At 36.9% G+C, this 23,796-nt stretch overlaps 1 protein-coding gene across 2 annotated transcripts in view; it reads right to left on the bottom strand.

Moving 5' to 3' along the window:
- LOC128029983 (zinc finger protein ZFPM2) overlaps positions 1 to 23,796 on the bottom strand; it is a 135,086-nt gene that overhangs the window by 33,079 nt on the left and 78,211 nt on the right. For both annotated transcript variants that reach the window (XM_052617431.1, XM_052617432.1), the window contains one exon: positions 14,701 to 14,812. In XM_052617431.1, the coding sequence (XP_052473391.1) occupies positions 14,701 to 14,812 (112 nt within the window). The remainder of the gene's footprint in view (positions 1 to 14,700; positions 14,813 to 23,796) is intronic.

The raw sequence follows: 23,796 nt of genomic DNA, 5'->3' as shown, positions 1-23,796 counted from the left end.
TTACAGTACGTGTACTAACATGTGTACTTACAGTGTATTTATCTAAGAAAGTTATGGTAATACAAGGTAACTACATGGGGTAGGGTTAGGTTTAGGGGTAGGTTCAGGGTTAGTACCTAGTTATTACATAGTTATTGTAATTACTATAATAAGTACATAGTATGTACATGAGGAACAGGACTGTAAAATAAAGTGCTACCCAGTCTCTCGTTACACATCTATGGTCAGTTGATGAAGTTCTGCGGTCACACACCCTCGCTAACGTACTTAGTCTGCACATGCTTCAAATTTTCTGGAATTGCTTTTTTTGATTCACATGTGTCATGTTTATACCTAATAGAAAACACAATTGTTCAGAGGTTGCTCTTTTCCATTAGGAGACTGTGAAGATTCCATTTATGCAACATCACAAACATTTCTTCAGAAACAAATAAGACAAAAGACAGATTTCATGAGAAATGATTGGGTTCATAGTAAGAATTCTGAATTCTAACTGCAGATTTTGGTATTTTGGCAAATCTGAGCACAGTTTGAGAGATTACTGAGATGTTTAGAGCAGTTAAATTACCAGAGTTTTTTTTTCTCATGAGATGCCTCTAAGAACTAAAAGTCTCAATTGAAGCTCATTATAGTTTAGGAGCAACAACTGAAATATCAAAATGTGGGATTATTCAACTCAAATTCAAATTCATCCTTTTGTTCATGAGAAGAGGCAGAATACGTAAGCAAAAGCCCTCATTTAATCTCAATGCAGTTTTTGAGCCACCATCAAGATATTAATTTTTTTTTTTTTCTAAGATGTTCATATTCATTATCTAAATGACATTGCTGACCTTATTAGAAGCTTGAGAGGGGATGTGTGTGAGATCACTGGGGTATCTTTCTCAGGAGGAAGAAACATCTGACTTTTAAAGAAGTCTCCATCGCATCACTGCCTGGGAAAAACAATTTAGATATTAAAAAGATCTCTTGTGGGATTTTTCTTTCCTACAAGATACATAAATCCCTATTTAACATTTGAATGGCATTTTTGTGCTGATTGTGAGACTCAGTTGACCTTATTAGAAACTCTGAAGGAGACATGTGTGATGGGATCTTTTTTTTTTTTTTTTTCAGGAGAAACACCTGGATTTTGAAGAAGTCTCCATCTGCACTCCATTAAATCTCATCACTGTTTAGGAAAAATAATCTTTCTTTTTTTTTTGCCTAAAAGTGCCTTTCTGATAGTAAGTTCCATAGAAAGACAGGTAGAAGTTATATAATCAAACGGCAGTGTATCATTCAATGATGTTTCTTGTGTTGATTACAAGACATTGTGAATCTCATCTGAAACTCATGCTGAAGTCTTTTTCTCAGGAAATAAATCAGAGAAGAAGAAGAAATCTCCATTTGCACACCATTTAATCTCTTCACTGTCTAGGAGAAACAACCGAGATATTAAAGAGATCTCCTTTGTGATTTTTCTTTCCAATGAGCACACTGAAATCTTGCCAGCAAGTTTGACACTGAGTGGTTTCATGACACATCTGAAGCTCTAGATTTGAGTTATCTTTCATAATTAGGAGATAATAAGTGCAGCTAAACGGTGTCCTGTGTTAGATAATTGTGGTCCATCCTTCCTAATTTTGCGAAAGCAGGGAACAAAAAAAAAAAATCTGTATTTGTCTGGTTATTAATTCAGCTCACAAATCCTTGATTATTTTCCAATCCTTTCCTCTGATAGGAGCCATCTCTTTTTGCCTGCTTCTCTCTTTCGGCCGGCCGGCCTGCCATCTCAATCGCCTGTTTTGTTTCCGCCTTTAATGAACAGTTGGATTCTTTTATTTCTCTACAAGTGCTGGATTTGTCTTATCAACCTTGTTCCCTTTGAGGGTTGCCAATTGGTTTTATCCACAGATGTATCATTTCCTAGGCTTCCTCTTTTTTCCCCGCACAAAGAGAAAGAACCACTTCGTCAACAACCCTCTACGGAGAGACAGATTAAGAACCTCAACATCACCTAGCTTCCAGCGCCGCTCCCAACTGGTTTGTGTAAAACTCAATTAAACCGGTCCCTGCTGAATTCCACATTACAGTACATTAAACAGAAATTCTTCAAGCGTGATGACAAAGCCGCGGTACAGGAGCGTTTCCTGTCTCCGACTTTTTGGGTTTTGGCCTCTCCTATGCACCGAAGGAGCTCAAAGACCAAGTAGGAAAAAAAGTTTGTGCTTTATTTATCTGTGAAGTGGTAAAGGCGGCCAATTGCCTTGATTGCAATGTGTAAACAGCTTTAATCGGCTAATGTTCACTTATAGAAGTAGTGTATGTCCTCTGATGTCCTCAGTAGATAGATAGATAGATATATATATAGATAGATAGATAGATAGATAGATAGATAGATAGATAGATAGATAGATAGATAGATAGATAGATAGATAGATAGATAATGCAGTTTTAAATGAAGACATACATCACATAAAAACAGTAATGTTCTCACACGAGTCTCCTCTGGTGGTTCCAAAAATGTCCCAAACTATTTTTTTTTTTTCAGATTTGATACCAAAAATCCCATTCATACAAATGGAGATGATTGCTTTAACTACTTCTCAGATTTTAGCCCCTAAAAAAAGACCCAGTGTCTCCACAATATTTGTGAAAAACACTTAATGTAAAGTTAAATGAAATGTTTTAATAAAATGTAAATTAAGAGTGTCTTTGAGCTTTGAACCCGAAAGATCCAAGTAATAAAACTTTTCTCAGGGATGGCAAGTAAATGAATGAGACCTATTCAGACCTTTAGTTTGGAGGACTGCATCTCATTCTTGTTAGGTTGTGTGTGTGTGTGTGTGTGTCCTTTCCTCCAATCTGCTCTGGAATGCTGGAGCTGCCCTGAACCCTCAGTATTGCACTAGTGTGTTTTATGACATTGTCCATAATCTCAAAATTATATATTTATTCATTCAATCATTTTGACTGTATAAATATTAATGTAATTATTATTTAAAATAAATAATTTATTTTCAAAACCACTTGTTCTTAAAGGGGCCCAAAATAAATTGTATCAGAATTTACTGTACTTTCTGTTTAAACATAAATAAAGAAATGACATTTTTGGCATCATTTACTTAACTATACTTTCAAACATACACGCATAAATAAATACATAAATACCTTTATTCGGCTGGTCATTTCAATATGCGGGGGCTATTTTTCCTCACCACAAATGACTGGAGACTAAAGGTAAGCGATAAATGTGATTCAGTGAAGTGATGTGGGAAGGGGCTGTTGCAATGGGTTCAGGGGAAAGTTTGGAGGAAAAAGAGATGTGATGTAATTATCCGTCACTGCCACCGAGGCACAACTCAACTCAGAAGGGATTCGGAGCAGAAAATCGCTAAAATCTGTTTACCAGTGAGCAGAATTCACTTCCTTCACAAGCATTTTGTGAGGTTTCTGCCTATCTGAATAATTCATGCAGAAGAGCCATCGGCGAACCGGAGACTTCACAGGTAGAGCAATTCACAGGATAATCTGAGAGACTTCAGCTCAGAACCAGTCCAGCAGTAAAGCACCCAGAGCGCAGACGTCAAACACTCAATTCAATTATTTCCTAGAAAACACTTATTGACAGAATGCGTTTACAGGACCTTTAGTCAAGATAGTTAAAGCTGTTCAAATCTCCTCTAGCTCACTGTTAAAGGTGCATAATCATGTATTTATTGATATATTTTAGAAAAATGTTTAAAATGAAACCCATCCCAAAAAAAAAAAAAAAAAAATTCAAATTGTTGTGATGTACTGAGGACTCGTTCATGCATGATTTGAATTACTTGTTTTGTATTGACATGCCCAGAAAGCATGAAATATTGTCCATACAACCCCTCAAACTGGAATACAGTTTTTCTAATTTGGTCCTGCAAGCATCATTATTGTTGTGGTTTGTTTCTCTTTCTGATGACCACCGCAACCTCTTGCACGCTCAAGCTGTACGAAACACACACACATACACCGCACACAACCTCAGCATTTAATTACCGCGCAATGAATATGCTTGCACAAAGAACATCCTCTTGAAAAAGCCAATGCATCGTTGTTTGCTGCTGAGACGATGATCAATGTTTCTCTCCGCCACCCACTGAAGAAACACAGAGGCACACTTGCCTAATTCTTGACATGAAATATTACCTGCACCACTCCAGAAAGCCTTGCTGTTTGGATGCCGGGACAGATAGCATCCATCCCTTTGCTATAGGAAACAAACAAACAAACAAAAAGCTCTTCGACCTTTCACCCAACATGGGACATACAACTGATAAGTAAGAGACATTTCTTTTCTCTTCTGTGCATTTTTTTTTCTTTTTTGCTTTTGGCCCAAGTTTAACCTTGCTTGCCATGCCCTTTAATAAAGGTAGTAATGGCTGCCAAGTCGCCTCCGGCTTTCTCAGATTTGTCAGTCATGAAAGGGGGAGGAAGGAAGATAAATCTTATTTCGCCAGCTAAGGGCTTCTATCTCCGTGACAGAATGAGAAGCCAGGCCCAAAAACACTCGCCGTGTGCGTTAGGCTGCTCCGGCTTTAAGCCTTGTCCTCTCTGATCAAACCAGGATTTATGGAAGCATCATAACTTCCGACAACATCCAGGAGCTTATTAATTTTATATGTTTCTGTCCATTCCCTGATATTCCCAGCCTTGACAGTCACTCAAGATAAGCCAAAAGCCCCTGACAGGATAGAGTGTATATATATTTTTTCTCTTTTCTCCTGCTGAATAGGTTGCAACTGAAACCTTGAGAGGCATCGGCATGAGTTGATTTGTCGACGCTCTTTTTTTTTTTGTCTTCTCCCTTTTGTTGCCATTCCTAACAGTCTTTAAATCAACCTGAAACCTGGCTCGAGTGAAAAACAGGCAACCTCGTGGTGACCGGAACCCAGAAATCACCCTCACATATAAACGCACACAGAGAGCGGTTAAAAATAAGCAACTGTACTTCAGAGAGTGTAAAGGCACCACAAAACAGATGTGAAAGTGCGAATTGTGTAATTTTTACACCACAAGTGGCATTACATGGAATTGCAAAAGACAGCAAAATTCATATTTATGGTTAAAATGGCTGTGGATAATAAAACCACAAATATCACCTAAGTAGTATTCATTAATAGGAAACAAAAATATTCAGAAATATTTCCTGCTGATTTAGTAACATAATTGTAATCAAAGGTTTAAAAAAATTAAGACATTTATGCCATATTTTTATTTTTATGTCTACGTTTTTATTATATGATATATTTGATATAAATACATGATTTGATAAGATATATATGAAATATAATTATGATTTTATGTGCAAATATCACACAAATTGACTGCAATGAAATGATAATGAATACATAGTTAAAACACTAAATCCAGTGATGTTTACTGTTTCTAATAATTTGTGATTGTAAAATATCCCATGAAATTTAAAAACACTATATTAAATTTTTTTTTTAAAATAAATTAAAAAAATCAACTAGTTTCTTAGATGTCTTCATACCTAAAACACATGGAATTGTAAAACACTGACAAACTCAACTATACCTCTCAAAACATTTACTTTACTTAAAGGTGCACCAAATAACTTTTTTAGAATGTACAAAATTTACCGTATTTTTCGGACTATAAGTCGCACCTAAGTATAAGTTGCATCAGTCCAAAAATACGTCATGACGAGGGAAAAAAACATATATAAGTCGCACTGGACTATAAGTCGCATTTATTTCGAACCAAGAACGAAGACAAAACATTACCGTCTACAGCCGCGAAAGGGCGATCTATGTTTTCAGTGTAGATTACATGAGCACTGAGCAGTATAGAGCGCCCTCTCATGGCTGTAGACAGTAATGTTTTCTCTTGGTTCATTTCTCTCGGTTCATGTCAAATTAATTTTGATAAATAAGTCGCACCTGACTATAAGTCGCAGGACCAGCCAAACTATGAAAAAAAGTGTGACTTATAGTCCGGGAAATACAGTATATATAATATGAACGGGTGCACCATGAATCCATCTTTCAAAACTGTGTTTATGTCTAATCCTAAATCACTATGGTAGGCCTATAAAACCTAATTTAGACCTGTCAGGGCGACATCCACTGCAAAGTAGCCCAGTACCTGCATTACTCACTGAAGTAGCTCCGGCTACATTGTTCCTCCACAAGAGTGCCAAAAGTTAAACAGTGTGCCTTTAATTTATGTGGCAGGTCAGGCAAGTTCATTGTGTGGCTTTTGTTCAGATCCCGTTTCATTGCTTTTCACATCACGACAGCATAAGTTAATTTGCCATAAAGTTTCATGTGCCTCTATAAACGGTAATGACCTCTGCCATGTAAGGATGATGACAACATTAGGCTCTGTGTTTATGACAATACCCACAGAGACTGGACAGATGGCGCTACCATCACCCCCCCCCCTCTCTCTCTCTCTCTCTGCAGTGCTCAGGAACAGAGCAGAAAGAGGCTGTTAAACAGAATAAGTGGTAGTTATGGGGTGATCAAGAGAAATGTTTATGGTATGAAGGATTGGATTGGAATGACTTGGGGTGAGTGTATGGTAGCAGAATTTCATTTTTGGGTGAATTATCCCTTTAACGTCAGAGCAAGTGATGATGATGATTACATTGGAATTGTGTACAGTAAATGTATGTAATGTGTATGTGGCATTGGCGGAGGAGGAGGTATACATGCGGGCTGACAGTAATTTTATGCTGCATAAAGCCGAGGAGACAACATGACTGGACCGCCATCCATCCTCACTCAGTGGACGGCTGGTGACCTGCCTGATGGTTTCTGATCCATTTACTTTCTCAAGCACTCTTCTCCCAATCCTGTAGACCAGATGACTTTAACCGAGATGTGAGAGTAATTTTATAGTTAAACTCTCACAGATATGTCAACGACTCTTTTTCAAGTGCTCCTTGTTGATTATGTTGTAAGAATGTACTGTATGATGATATTCCTAATCACATTAGCTTTCGCTTCTTAATCGTTTGGTGATAAGTGCTCTATTCTGCACATATTTAAAGAGACTCGAGCCCAAACTTAAAATCAACACACAGGAAAGCCTCTAAATCCACTTATGCTGATGTCCAAAGGCGCAAGAGATAGATAATCACAATAATGTGCTTAAACATGGTGAAAAATGTCTGCAGATGGAAAAAATAGACACGGCGTGGGTGGATTTTACAGATTTAGAAAAAGGAAATGAGCATCACGGTACATATAGATCGAGTGTGAAGAATCACAGCACACAAAAAACAAGAATTGTCACCCTGCTGTACACAAAGAAGAAATAAACATGAAAATATAGCCGCTCTTCCTACTGTAGACATCTATTTTACTGAGCCTTGTGGCCCCATCATCTCACACACCCTGGAAATTTAGGAAATATGTGTCCTGAGAAATCACACCTGTCTCTGTGACAGCCGCAGGCTCTGGAAACAGCCAAAAAATAAATATAAAAAAAAAAGAGCCAGGGAGTGGCCTGCGCTTTTGTAACCAATCAGAAATCTAGCATATAAGAGATTGTTCTCAACCTGTCAATCAGTTTTAGAGGGAAGGTGTGTGGTTAAATGGATTGGGGTCATATGAAAATAATGAAAATAATAATATTGAAATGTATACTACATTATAATCTAATACAAAGTTTCTGAATTATATATATACCGGTATATACGATAATGTGATAATGAGCCCTATAATATTCAGTAATATTTTATCTTCATATTAATATTTATGCATTATGTAATTATTTAACATTTTTATTTTATATTATTTATTTTTATTTTTGGGGTGAAATATAACCAGGACATTAATACCAACATGTTTATAGTCTATATTATTTCAGTAGCACCATGAAGAGCTCTGCATAATACATGCTTTGCCATAATCTGCTGATGTATGGTGGGATACAGGAAGTGGAGTGTTCACTGTCTCTGTGTGTCTCTGTATTGAAGGCTCAGCTCCAGACAGTGTATTAAAGCTCAGCTCTCACAATGACACTGAGATCTGTCTGCCCCTTGGAAATCGATCCACAGGCATTTCTCAACATCGATTCTACAATTATGCAGGTTAAATCATCAAGCCCCACACACACACTCTTACAAGAGAGGAAGAGTGTGTGCACTTTTGAAACACACACACACATACACACACACACACACACACGTGCACATAGACACACAGACTCAAACGCACATGCACACACACTCCAGGTGCAGGTACTTCATGAGCTGATTAGAAATGCCACGGGGGAGTTGAACATCACTCTTAGCAGCTCCAGAACTACACAATTGAATCATAATTAATAGTAGCAGTAGGAGGTTGTGATCCACATCCACACACACACACACACACACACACACACACACACACACACACACACACACACACACACACACAGTGCTACTAAAGCTGTACATACTGACAAATTATGCAGAGTGAAACAGCAGTGTCACTAAAGCCTTCTCTTTAAAGAATCAGTAATACATATTTAAATATATACCATTTTATTATGAATTTTTTTCACATTTACCATTATATTACAATATTTTCTGAATATGCACAACAGTTATGCCACACTTTCAGCATAGTCATACTCTTTATTATTTTTACCAAAGTATTTTTTGTACCATGCACCATGGTACTGATAATGATAAAACATGTACCATAGTATTACCATGTTTTTTTTTAAATCATAGAATTGTATTTTTGAATACAGTATGTACCATTATCATACCATATTTAATTTGAAAAATCACCATGATAATACTATGTTTGTTGAATGTGAACAAAAGCAATATAATGTTTTTTTTGCACATTGACCATTTTTACAAAACAAATTAAGCATCAATGGTAATACTATGGTACTGTGAAATATACCATAATACTGACAAACATGTACCATGGCATTTATTGCACATGGTACTACTGAGAATACTATGATACTACAATGGTCACTTTTTGAATGGGGACCATGGTAATATCATGCTTTTTTAAAGCTGAAAAAAATTTAACATGTACCATGCCTACCATGATGATGCCATGTTTATTTTGACTGATTTTAATATACAACATGGTAATACCATTTTTCTTAATGTAATATAATAATACAAATTTTGTTGTTGTTGTTTTTTTGAAAATTCACCATTGTAATACCATAGTAGTACCATGCTTTTTGAATATGTACAGTTACAGTACCATTGTAATATACTTTTTAGATGCACAATGGTAATAACTTTATTCTTTAATTTACCATAGTTTTACCATGTTTTTTGAATATGGGCAAAGGTAATACAATGTATTTTTGGATATGTACCATTGCAATATCATGTTTTTTCGACACTTACTATTCTTACAAATAAATCATGTCATCGGTGATAATAGTATGGTACATTGAAATATGCCTAGAATTTCAAGTGGTAGTTCAGATAGTTTCACAGTACAGAAATTCATGTACCAGCGCTAGCATGGTACCATGTCTGAAAAACATGGTAGTAACATGGTACTTTTTTGAAAGCGATGGTTCAGTAAGTATGATTCAATTGGTACACAAGCGCAGACTCAGTACCATTTTATATATTAAAGTACCATGGTACTGCCATCACTGTGCCAAAGTATTCACTCCCTCTGAAAACAGCAGCTGTAAGAGCTGTCTGAGCTTATTTTAACACTCAATCCTCATGTAAAATGTCACAGTTCATCAAATATAATGTGACAATGTTAAACACAATTCCTTTTGTTAGCCTCTGGTCTCATTACAATGACACTGTTTTAGTACACTTTATGTCCAACAAATTGTGTATTTACATGTGTGTGTGTGTGTTTGTGCTCTCAACATAAAATTATTCAACTCTCCCGTCTCTCTCTCTCTCTGACCGTCTGTTCTTGCAGCCTGGATCACTGCAATCAATTATTGTTACGGTAGAATCATTAATAATTTCCTAATGAAAATGATTCTGTTGATCTCTGTTGTATTTTAATTAAACATAATTACGCTGGCGCTCAGAGCCGTGGTGGGGACCCCTTCAGGGTACAACCCAGTTTTAACACCCTGATAATGAAATTTGACATTGTGTGCAGTTGTTTGGTTATTATGCGTCGCAGCATTTTCCGCTGTTCAAAGATAAGAGATAATAACCCTGGCACCTCCATGTGCTTTGCCTCCATGCTTTTCAAAGGGGAAGATGAAATGAAAACAATTTAATGGCCTTAACAGTTTAAAACGTGACAGCGTTTGTCTTTTGTGTCGTTCCAAACTCAGCTGGCATGTGTCCGTCTTCTAGCGCTTTATTGTCAGCGTGAAACCCCTCACCCAGCACTGCGCTTACACAAAGACATGCACACAAATGGAGATAAATATACGTTTGAAGTTTCGGTTTGTACAGTGATGAAACAGTTCGGTGCCTATTAGGTTTGGGAATCGAGATTGGGTTTGTATTCAGAACCAATTCCAATATAATATGGCAACAAAATCATTTGCATGACATTTGGTTCCGATAGCGCTTCTTAGTGTTCTGCATTGATATTGAATTGAAAGCACCACTGCTAAATAAATCATATTTAACTGTGAGTTTCAACTGAATGTTCTGGGATAAAACTTGGTTTCAATAATAAAAAAAGGTCTCATTATATGCAGTGACAAACATGTCTGATATAGGTTGAAATGATTGAAAAATGCCTCTTATGAGTTAAATAGTGAAAATAGTTTTGTATTGCACATTTTCTTAAATTTTGTGTAAATATGCAAAGTGGACATTATCTAAATAAATATGCACACATTTGCATACACTTTCATAACAAAAATAAAAACACTAGAAAAAGACAGGCTCAAAATTCTTATTGCATTCTGTGGACATATTGGAGAAAAACATATATATATATATATATATATTACAATAGGATGTTCTGGAAACAAAACAGGCAAATAAAAAAAAAATTGTATGAAATTGCATGGGGAAAAATGGTTTTGTCTATAGTGTCTTAACCTAATATATAATTAGGACTAGTTATTTGGAGGGGGTCCTTCTTCAGTGTACTAAAATAATAATTTGAAACAATAAAGAGCCTCTGAAGAGCTGGATTTGTAAAGTGGAATCAGGATCTGAATTAGAATCACTCATTTCTTTAGGATTTCCATCCCTAGTGCCTAAATAAACAGATAGAAGTTGAGAGACAGAAGATTATGAAAAGAAAAGGCTGGAGGTCAAGGCAGCGATGGAGGTCAAGGTAATGTGTCTCTGCTCTGACTCTGTCACAGCAAACACACAATAGAGATGTGTGGAAGAGAATCAGATGGAGAGGAATTACAGAATATGAGCTGCGAAAAGACAGTGAATTAGTCCAGTCCTGCGGTCTGAGCTTATGTAAAACACTCTCGTTACACTGGTCAATTTCCACACGCACAATGGCCAAATTTTCCCCTCGACTCCTCTGACACGCTCTATCTGACTGTTCCTGCTTCTAAGAGGCTTAGAGGAAAAATTTAGGTGACCTTTAAATAATCAGACACACTAGAGCAGAATATCTGCTGTCCAAACGCACAAGAGCTCAACTGTCTGCTGCCCAAATTTCAAAGGAGTAAATTTGATTTTGAGTATCATTTCAGTGTCTGACAGGCACATTAAAACAACACAACTAGGTTACATAAATAATAAATTGGCTTTAAGACAAAATAAGTGTCAGATCTCTGATAATTCAAAGCTGCCTCAGTCAATTTAGTCACGAAGAGCCAGACTTTCAACTCTAGCCATATACCTGGCCAAGAACCGCCCACTTATGCAGGAAAAGAATAACTGACTGACATCAAAATCAACCAATCACAGTTCATTTTGCTATTACATGCTATTTAGAGGCGGGTTTATCTCAAATAAATGATTGGCCTGAATATAATAGATTAAACTGTACAGGACTGTGAGATACAAACACAAAATTCCCATCTTCACCATGTGTGTCTGTTCATAGAAAGTGTTTTAGCGCAATGAGGATGTTGTGTACAGGGACTGGACTGTGAACGTTCAAGGCCTTGAGAGAATGCTGATGCAACTATTCGCAATAAAAAGTCAAATAAATCTGTGCTGTATCCTAAACAAGTATGTCAGCCAACAGGAAAAACATGCATTATTTTCTTCCTCAGAGACTGATTTATAAGAAAAAAATTAATGTACATATTTATTACATTTTTGGGCAAACACTTACGAAAAAGTGCATATAATGAATGAATTAATGTTATGGCCCAATATAACAAATGACAAATGGCTGAAATTCAAATTCTATTTTGATTTCTAAATAAATCAATCAATCAATAAATAAACTCATCTTAAATTTTACTAGCGAATTTAGGCATCATTACAACTGATAATATCAACTGATTATTCATTTAGATTAAAATATAAAATTAAATATGAACTTTAGGTGAGCATTAAAAGATGGCAAAAGTAATAGAAATATAAAAATAGAAGAAAATGTAAATATTCAGTCAGACCTATCAGTATCCAAAACCGTAACTATCCGTTTGATAAAATACAGTCCAGCAAAGATGTATCTTGACCTCGCAGTGGAGTCATTCTCTCTCACTAATAAATATGAATTATAGAGACTTATTATAGAACACACCAGAAATCCTGTTATCGGCCTTTTTGTTTCCCATATTCAGTCTCCTGGCAAAAAGATTAGACGATTTTAAAAGAACTGCGTAATCTTCTTTAACAGCTTACCAAAACTTTAATGATTTACTGATAACATGCACAAATGAAGGCGCTGGTAAAGAGGATCAGCCCCACAGTGCAGTGCAGTGATTAGAAGATGAGAGCTGGGAAACCAAAAATCCCACGTCTGCCTCGTGTTCACTTTGAGGCGAAAGAAACTCTATTTCAGCGCAGAGAGAGTCATAATCATCTGAAAAACATTTAGTTAAATGAGAGCTCTCACTCTGGAATCCTTGTACTTTGAGGTGCACATATAAAAAAGTAAATAAGCAATGCAATATAGCCATCAAAGCATGTGTTCATAAAGAAAAACACTTCAAATTGTCATGTCAGCATGCTTCTCATACAAAAATGGATGATGCTAGGCTGAAGACTGAAATTAGCCAACTTACTTTGCTAACACCACAGTTAATTCCTTTTACTTGGTTAAGAAGAGGTTTTTGAGCGATTTACTGGACGAGAAAAAAATCGGTTGACTTATACTGATAGACTCGAGCAAAAATAGTGATCACACACACAAACAATACTCTAGCAACTACCCAGCAATGCCCTGACAACCACAAAACAACAACCCTAGCAACCATGCAGCAATGCGCAAAAACCTTATAGATAAAAAAGTGACAAATTTTCCTCAGAAACTCCAGTAGTAAAAACAGTAAAACTGTATTAACATGCTATTAGCTGAAACACAAAATTGCATTGCCAATATTTTGTAAATTGTAATTTACGTTTTTACCAAATTCTATTCCATACATATTCATATAATTCACTGTAGTTTCCGTAATGTTTTCACCATGGTAGTCCTTAGGGCTCCTAAAGGAGTTTTACATCCTGAACAAAGCTTATTAAGGAATCTTATTCACGAAGAATAAGAATAAATCTTATTCTTATTCGGGAAGCACGTGGCCAGCTATTGGCTATTCGCTTCTTCTCCTGCTGTACTGGCTGAATTAAACCTGCGGTGGCTCATTACTGCCACACTTTGGTCATCGCAGATTTTAAATATGCACAAAAAGAGCCGCTTACGGCAAATAAAAGTTGTTTAGCAACTAATCTATGACTAAATTAGTTGACAACTATTTTAATAATAGATTTGAATCGATTAAATCGATTAGTTGTTTCTGCTCTAATTATTTGTAATACACTTTGAAGTTTGCATCACAAAACCAGCTGCATACTAGACAAAGCTAAGCTAAGCTCAGATTTGCTTTTGGTAACACTATCGTTAAGGTCTAGGCAGGTGCTGAGTGCAAATGGCACATTATTTTCAAACACGACAGAGCATTAACCTTTTTAACCTTCTCAAGAAATGTATATTCCAAACTGTTGCAATACCTACGACAACAAACGTAATAAAATGTCTCACGTCTGTTTTTTATAAAACATAACACTTTTTGTAGTGCCACTCACTGGACATTTCACTTTGAAACTGATGCTAAACGTGTAAGAAGCACTGTAATATCATGCCACAGGCACGTATTCCAATGAGCCTGGCTCGGATTTTTATTATGATTTTACAGTTATAATGACTGTAGAAATGATAGTTTTCTGGTGGATTACTAAGAGTTGTAATGTGTTGCTACAGTACCTGTAGCTGAGTATTTTCAAGCAAGGATGGGTTATTAATGTTGCGTTTGAAGTCCAGATGATTTGCTACATGCGTGCAGTTTGATGCTTGAAGAAACACGTGTGAATTAGTCACGCCTTTGGGCCATCCACTGTTGAAATGCATTTGGAAACACGGGAAATAATGTCAACAAAGCAAATGTCAGCGAATGACATTTGTCGTAGCAAAACCACAATGACCTGTGACCCCACAACCTTACATTTCAAATCACACCGCTAACAGATGTAAGAGACGGGGAACCGAAGCCACACAAGATCTTGTGCATTAGATGTACACACACGCACAGGTCAGACGGAAAGAAAGAAAAGAAGTGTGCTGGTGTGTTTGGTACGGGGCAGATAAAGCGTCCTCTTACCTTTGCTGTAAACCACACAGTTGTTCTTGTTGTCATCTGTTCCCTGCCAAGTCAGATCCAGCAGCCACCTGGGGCCTGCGTTCAGAACCAGCGGGACGTGCGGCTTCGTCTTCTGCAGCGGTGGAGATAACACACACACACACACACACACATCATTAGTTTATTTGGGGACAATTTCACCCCAAGCTCATATGCAGAAGGAACTTTATAATTTTCAACAAGGCTCAACAATAAAGGTTATATGTTTTATTCAGATTTTTTCTTGAACTTTCTACACAGTTTTAGGTCAGTTAATGACTCTTGCATTTAGACATTTGATGTTATTTTTATTATTGTCCAAAAATGAGTGATTGTCTTGAAAGCATCAATAAGAATGTTTTATGAATTTATCGAGTTGTATTATAGTTGTATTACTGTTTTTATAGTTAGTCAAACAAAATAAAATAAACAAAGCATTACCAGTATATATAGCCTAAAATTGTTTTTTTGATACAAATAAAAACTGATTATTTTTTGGTGGTAGGGAACTATACATTTTATAAATATATTCCAAAGACATATACTGTATTCTTATGTGTAAATGTCAGTTAATTCAGTATATTTTCCAGAAAATGTTTGTTAAGATGTTAATGTTTTCACTGTATTCTAGTTTAAGTAAATGCACCCATAAGATACTTCTTTCAAATCATAAAAAAGCTTCCCGACCGTGGCATTGGCCATCCTTATTGTTAAGATCGGATTTAAAAAATTTTCCCTCACTAAAAGGGAATAAACAAAAACTTAACCTTTTTATGAGAGACAAAAGAATAATAAGACAACTACTCTCTCCTGAGGATGAGAAGAGGAGAATTCTGGGATATATATGTACTCATGATGAGAAGCGACACTGAAGCTCAAGCGGTTTGTAGAGTTTATTGGTTTGTTCAATATCAATAACCTTTCCACCAGCTTAGCATCCTCTCATTTAACACAAGAGAGTGTGGAATTATCAGGCTGGATTTTCTCAACGATCCAGTTTCTGATCTCTCTGATTACGTCCTGATCTCAGGTGCCTGGGAATTGCAAAAAGAATGCAGATGGCTTTCGGAGAGGAGAAGGCGAGGGTTCAGGGCTGAACTTTGGCCACATTGTGCCTCCCTATCACCACCATCTCACGATTTCCTGCGACGGGCCGAGAAGAATTTAAAGAATCAGTATCCATTTCAAAGGCCAACTGAGGTTCCGTTTTTATAATGCTCTGGCAAATTATTCCGAATGTGTAACGTCATTTTTCTTTTCTGGCTGGGGTCGAAACGTGCCGCTTTAAGTTCTATCTATAAGGTGAAAGCGGTAAGATAGAGAAAAGCTACTAAAATGCACTTGCACCCTTTTTGTGGAGAAAGGGCCGCTGCTGCTGCTGCCCGCCTATTCTCTATGCCAGTTTTTTTTCTATTTCATTTTTCAAATGGCTTTTTTTAAAGGCCAATGAAAGCCTGGAGAACATCTTCTCCTCACTCCGAGGCAGGATTGGTAGAGATCTTGGACAGCTGTTACAGTAGCCCATTACTGGCAGGCAAAATGTCTGTCTTTCTGGGCCATTAGACTGGACGCCCCAGGCACACCTTCATTAGAGTGCAGCAGAAATAGTTTAGCTAAGTGAAAATGGGCTGGAGTCACTCTCAGGCGGCTCACGTGACATCATTTCCTTTCCGAGTCCACATCCCTTGCAAGTGCTGAGCTATTGTGATTTGTTCCTGCAAAGTATGCATTCACGACAGAAACACGCTGTCAAACTATATGTCAGAAGGACGTTTTGCTCAGTGGTCGCTCTTTCAAAGCTCATTTAATCATCAACTTTGTTTCAGAAGTTCTTTAAATTCTTTAGGAGAACTAATCAGACAGCGTAAATAGTTATAAAATAAATGTGGCTTGCAAAATTCAGATTATGAGAATTAAATGAGAACCTTTAAAAAAGGTGCAATATAATATTGAGATCTCTCAAATTTGACTGCAGATTTTAATCCTTTAACATGCATGTTCAATTGCACAAAAAGTATTTAGATTATTAAAATGTATTTGTTATTAAAATGTATCTGTTCACTGAAAGGTTCTTTATGGAACCCACAATGGTAGCTCTTTGTCATCACTAAAAACCCCCTTCTAGAACCGTAGTATCTTTGAAACTCAGTTCATTGTGAGATTACAAACATCATTTTCTCAGCAGAAGAAGATGTTTTCAGTCTCCTTTTGCTCTCCATTTAATTTTGGAGAAACAAAACAAAAAAATTTGTTGGTGCAATTTTCATCCATTTGCTCTCTAATTCAGGAGAAATAACCGAGATGATTTTTCTTTCTTGTTTCTTTCACTAAAGCCTTGTCGTAAAGGGTGTTTTCACTCTCACCTGGACGTCTGTGTGGGCGTCTTTCTCCACCCTGGCAGCGGGACAGAGAACCCTCGGTCATTTAACATAGCTCCTGTTTCACATCTCAAATTAGCCATACAATAAAGTCTTACATCCAAGCTGACCTGGGAATTTTACAGGCCTGTCAAAGAGCACCGGAGACTGTCTGATTGTTGCCACGACAACTATCTAAAATGAGAATCGGATTAACCCTTTCTCTGATCCCCACCATCTGGAGTCATCTCTTATTCAGAAGCAAAGGCCTGCCCTGTCTGTCTTTTTCTCTCCAGAAGCTCTCCAGGCAAAGCAGCTAATGATGCTTTTCACGCAATTCACAAAAAAAAAATGCCCACACATGTGAATTGCTAAATGTAGAATGTAAAGCAAATTCTGTTATCAATATTATATCCTGTATGTATTTGGCAGATGTTTCACGAGGTACAGTACTCAAAATATATTACATGACCTTCATTGTTGTTCTGTTATCATCACTGAGAATATTTTGTACTTTAATGCAATTTTGCACAAATATATCTTGAGTACAGTATTATATAAATATATACAGTACTGGTCAGAAATTTGGAATATGATCGATTTGTATCGTTTTTGCAAGAAGACTCCCAACAAGGCTGCAGTTATTTGATCATAAATAAAGGTCAAAACAGAAACTGTATTACAATTTTAATTTATGTTATTTATTCCTGTGATGAAAGCTGAATTTCAGCAGCCATTACATCACATGATACTTTAGAAATCATTCTAATATGCTAATTTTGTGTATAATTTTTTTATCAGCTATTATTATAAAGACTTATTTCAAAAACAATAAAAATCTGAATTGAACAGCAGTCTTACATTTGCAGCATTTCCATACTTTGCAAAGTAAAAATACTGCATCCTAAGCTATTCTCTAGTCGATATGTCAGAGACCCGTGCATCTATTGAAACTGACCATTTGTTTAAACATATATAGAATGTAATCTGTGATTTTAGCACTAGAGTGATTTTAAGACATCTAAATAACAAAGATAGGCTCAATATGTTCCACTGAACAATCTTCAAGGTTAATATCATTAAGCAAAACAAAAAAACTGATCTTAAACACACACATTCCATAATGAACCAGTAGATAATGTTTTGCAATCTCTCGTCAATGTACAAGTGAAGTGAAAACGTCTCTCATTTGCAGACAGATGCTGAGGTGATGCTTGATTTAAGACCTTCACCCGAGGCGCTGTGTGTAAGTAACAGATCTCTAGTCTCACTCCACTGCTTCGCCATCTCTCTCTCTCTCTCCATGTGTAAGAGATACAGTGACCAAAACAGTGTAGTCAGCGAGCGAGTGATTACAAACTGCTGCTCCAAATTCGCTATAAAATGAAAATCAATATTTCCACAAGTTGCTGCAACATAAAAGATAACCTTCATTGATTTTTCACAACTTAGGCCTGTGTGATAACATCTAATATAAATTTTCAGCTGGTCGGATTTGGATCAGAGCAGGGAAGCAGGGGCTGCCGATAAGTTCCTCGCTAACATCCCTCAGAGTTGGCTTTTTTCCCTCCTCCACATCTTTCCGAGCGGCGGCTGTACTATTTATAATTGGCCCGGTACTAGCGAAAGCTTCTATCGGGAATCAGCTCTAATTTTTATTACCGAGCAGCTAAAGCCTGTTCCAGATAATTTGGAAATTTCAGGGGGAATTATGATGGAGCTGATGGCAGTGGCGCGGAGGCCCGCAGAAAAGAGCTAACCTGTAATAGCCTGTGTGGCGGCAGCTGATTAAATGTTGCCATAGATGAAAGACCCGCCATCGCCGCAATAAATTAACCAATCACACAAATCCCAAGTCGCCGCTAATCCGGCCTTGATACCCTGATCCTCTGATCAGCTGAAGGAGGTGAAGGGAAGAAAGTGGCTGGTGACACTGTGAGCCACCCTGACTCCAGGCCTGTGTGTAAACAACAGGCTAATGATAGCGGTGCTGACCGACAGCATGCCAGAAACCACCTCACGGCTCATGGGGCCACCCGAAATCCCAGTGTCCACGCTACGCGCTATTCATTTCTGCTATTAAACGGCACAGGAAGAGATTAAAAGTGTGGTATACCTTTTGATTTTAAGCCTTTAAATCGACCAAAAACATTTCATTATTTGGTTAAAATTGGGTAAAAATAAATAAATTCAGCGTGAGAAATATGACTACATATGAATTTGTCACATGTACATCCTTTTGATAAACACTCACTCATCAAATATTAATTACGTTTATTATTATTATTATTATTATTATTATTATTATTGTTATTATTATTGTGATTATTATTATTATCTACCAAGAATCTATGTAATTATAAAATTCTTTGTAATAATTTTTTTTTTTTGTAGTACATTTACAGTATATGTATTAAACCAACTTGCCATTTCTGGCTTGCAACCAATGAAATATTAAATTTATAATGATTTTTAATGAAAATCTTGGAAAATTAAATATCTCACAATGTATTTGTAATGTATGTAAAATGAAGTGTAAAAAAATGTGCAAATGTTAAATAAATAAATAAATAAATACTGTATATTCTAAATATTTGGTCACATTGGGATAAAAAAAAAAAAAAACTATAATTATTTTACTACAATTAATTTGTAGAATTAAAAGGCAGTAAAAAAAACTAACAACAAACAAACAAAAAAAATCAATAAAGCTGCAAAAATAAATAAATAAATAAAAAATAATAAAATAAATAAATAAAAATAAAACTACCAAGAATAAGCAACAATGACACATGACAATGTTTATAAATTGTAATTTATACAAATTAAAGACAAATCAATGGCTTTTTTTGTTAGATTTATGTCCTTGAATATCTGCATTTTAATACATTTTCATATAATAAAATTCAGAAATTCAAGGACATAAATAAATAAAAAAATTATTATTTCTAAATTCCTATAGCTCAAACAGACGAGCATGTCACTAGCAATGCCAAGGTCATGGGTTATATTTCCAGGGAATGCATGAATTTTCTAATTTTAATACCTTTAATGTAATGCGAGTCGATTTGGATAAAAGTGTCAGGCAAATGCATAAATGATAGATTTATTGCAAACAAGCCAATCATAACTTTCATTTCTGCACCGACTGATGTCCAGCCTTAACACACACACACACACACACACATTCTCACTCTCTATATGAACATATGAATGCTGTATGTTATATGACATGTGCGAGGGTTCGAGGCAGAGGTGCAGGCTGAAGGTGAGGATAACAGGACCGGACCTGCTCTAAGACTCTGTTTACAACATAACGCATCCTCGATACGGCGACTTCAATTAATTGTTCACCGTGATGAAACAAATTGCATGTGGTCAACTGGAAATTTCATTAAGGCAGATTTTCCTGCAGCTCTCGTTATCTCTGCGTATTAATATTTCCTCAGGCTTGCTGGACGGCTGAGTTGCGAGGGACATTTTTTTTCCCCCTTCTTCCACGCAGCAAACGTCCAAATCCCTGTCACACGCATCCACACGAAATTATGGATTCTCTAAAAATAAACCCTGATGTTTCTCCTTTTCATGTGTTGTTTGATAAACTAAATAAAGCCCGTATATTTTCAAAATCACTATCTAGCCCAGAAAATATATTCCCATGTCTGTCATCCGTTCCAGCAATCTCTTTTTAAATGGCAGTGGTTTCATCACCTAAAATGAAAAGATACCTCCTCCTTGGTGTCGTCTTTGCTTCTTCTTCTTCTTCTTTTTTTTTTTTTTCAAGTGAGCATCTGCTATTGGGAGGCTAAATAACAGAAATATGCAAAAAGAGAAATTGCACGCTAATTCCCTTTGGAGATAGATCTTGGCGCCTGCCCTGTCATAAATCAGAGAATTTCGATATGAAATGAGGCAAGCTGCTCTAATCATTTCTGCATTTCAAATTGGATCACTGGCTCAATCGCTTGGCTTTTAAACTGCTTGCCTAAGAGCAAATGTGAGGTGGGAGATAATGGGGAAGAAATCTCAGCCCGTGTGCCGTAGTTAGTTTACTGCTTGAGTGCAAAAGAATGCTTTCAGCCCCCCTCCTCCTCCTCGCCTCTCTGCGGCTTTCTCTTTTCAACTTTGTTAAATTGACTTTTTTCGTTTGAAATCGATTAAATTGAGAATCACTCCGGCTCTACCAATCTTTTAAGGAACACCCATTGAGGTTTGCTCAGGCCTATCATTTTGCACTGTTCACCGTTGCTATAGGAACCATGCATATTTATTCAAAATCAGCTTGCTTTAAAACATCATTCGACTTGGGGCTGATTTAATCGCAATCTGTTCTGAACACAGAAATGTGTCCTATTTACCCCCCAAACAACAGCCAACACAGATTCAAATGGCTTTTAATCGAGATTACGGACAACAGCGAATAAACAGGACATGCTGTGCGGCGTGTTGTGTACAAACGTGCCAGCCATTTCTCATTTTCTTTGACATGTAGCATTTCCTGATACTGAACATCTGATTGATTGATTGATTGATGAACTACAAAATGAGAAGGAGATGTTAGCCAGCACCTTTTATTGGACTTCTATTGTCATCTCTGCTTGTTTTAAAGCGTCAGGCACAGAAAGGTTTCAGCTCTAATGCCATCTGGTTTAATGAGCACTTAGCCTCCAGGACAGGAGCTCTTCCTGTCACTGTCTCTCTCCTCCAGGGCTGAACGGTACAGTCAGAGGGCTGCTGGGGACTTCATTAGCACATGCACCCGGTGATATACTGTGATGGGCTAGCTTTATAATGGCACAATTTAAAAGAAATGCACTTAAAGTGATAGTTCGCCTACAAATGCACATGCTGTCATCATTAACTCACCCTCTGTATGCCAGCTGGTTTTTGCATGCAACGTAAAAGAGCTATAACTGATCATTTGATTTGTGCACTATGTAATCTCACAAAGCTAGACTATAGATTTGCATGAGGGAAACACAACAATTTAAGTCATTTATCACTGAAAAAGACTGAAATCACTGAAGAAAAGAGTGTCAAAACATCATGGTAGGTTTAGACACCATTGACAGCTGATGCAAAATGCAGAATATTTTGAGAGATTTTAAGGGAAGATTTTTAGTAAATGAGAAATCCTCACACAGCCCTATTGTATAATTTCAGAATAGCACAATAAGTATGAACTACCTTGATGTTACTTTTTAGTTTTTTTTTTTTTTTGACAGCCGCCATAACTATGAATTGTCATGGTATGAAAAAGAAAAACTCTGCAAAAATAAGGTAATGTATATATAAAACAATAAAATAAAAAATAAAAAATAAATAAATAAACTAAAAATAGAAAACAAAACAATATATAACATATTAAGACATTAACGTCATTACTGCATCAACTATCTCTTTAAAGTGTGCCAATATCTTAAACGGATAGCAACTGTCATTGTGTAGATGCAACAATATTGGGCATGCACAAATTAGCCTAAAATTACAATGAATAAAAACAGCCACACAACACAACCTGAACAAATTCGGGCAGACTTGAAAGCAAACAAAGGTATGAGTGTTCGATTGCCCAACTCGTGTGAAGTTGAATGCAACGTGCGTTTAACCGCATGCATATTATGTTCAGGGGACATGGCGACGCTGAATTCATAATGTTTGCTTTGCATTGTAATAATGTCTAGGAGGCAGAGGAACATGCCCTGCCCTTGTGCTCAGATTCAGCTCGTGAAATGGCGTGCCTTTCCCATAGATGCTCCTATTTTTAATTTAAATTTCCACTTTGAATCCAATTGCTGGCTTCTTTGATCTTTGCATGCAACTTGCAGTCGACTCCTACAGCAAGAGCTAGCTACTGGGCCGATAACAAGGGGTTCTCTGTACATCCCATACACCTGTACAGATATCAGCATACCTGGAGGCCCAGAGAGGCAGGTGACATCTGCCAGGCTACCAATCGCACGAAACGTCATTGCATTGAACAGATTCCTCTCATCATTAGATGCAAGGAATGAAAGCTACATGATCAGATGTAATACAACCTCTGAAAACTAGAAACAAGCAGAGTGAATGTGGATGAAGAAAGCGTTCAGCATTAGGGTAGCAACTATTTGCATAATCTTCCAGAGAAGCGTTAAACCGCAACGTGATTCACGCTTTAGAGATGTAGTCTTCCATAAAATTATTCTCGTTATTGAGTCATAGGTAAATAAATAAGAGTGACCTCACCGCCCAAATGCATTAGACGTGAACTCTCTTATCTCCACTCTCCGCCCGTTAAAGCGAGGGTTTGTGGGGCTGTGTATGCTCTTTGTTACCCAATTAGTTTACCGACGACCCCCGTGGTCTAATTTTCCTGTTTTGACAGGCTTGTACACCCTTGGCTAATGTGCTAGACCACCGGGACAGACGGCCAGACGCTGTCCAGACTTCTGCAGCCTCTATCAAGCGTTTCTATCTCACAAAAGGCTTCTGTGATAGCGCACCAGATGACCGCTGCAAAAAATCTGCGATTTTCACACTGAATTCTTTCATTTAATGCTGCTTCTCCATCTGGACTGCTCTGATGAGCATTTGTGTGACAAAAGACAAGAGGAGACGAGGACCTCGGCTGTGGCCCCTTCCCTGTGAGGAAGCAAGCGCCAGTTAGGGCATGTAGAACTGGAAACTTTAGACATTATTTTAACATACCAAAAAACAGAAGTGGTACTGGTGAACTGCT

This window comes from Carassius gibelio, chromosome A16, assembly GCF_023724105.1.
Source record: "Carassius gibelio isolate Cgi1373 ecotype wild population from Czech Republic chromosome A16, carGib1.2-hapl.c, whole genome shotgun sequence".
NCBI lineage: Eukaryota > Metazoa > Chordata > Actinopteri > Cypriniformes > Cyprinidae > Carassius > Carassius gibelio.
The sequence above is the reverse complement of the archived record's forward strand: the minus strand, read 5'-3'. Positions and strand labels throughout refer to the sequence as shown.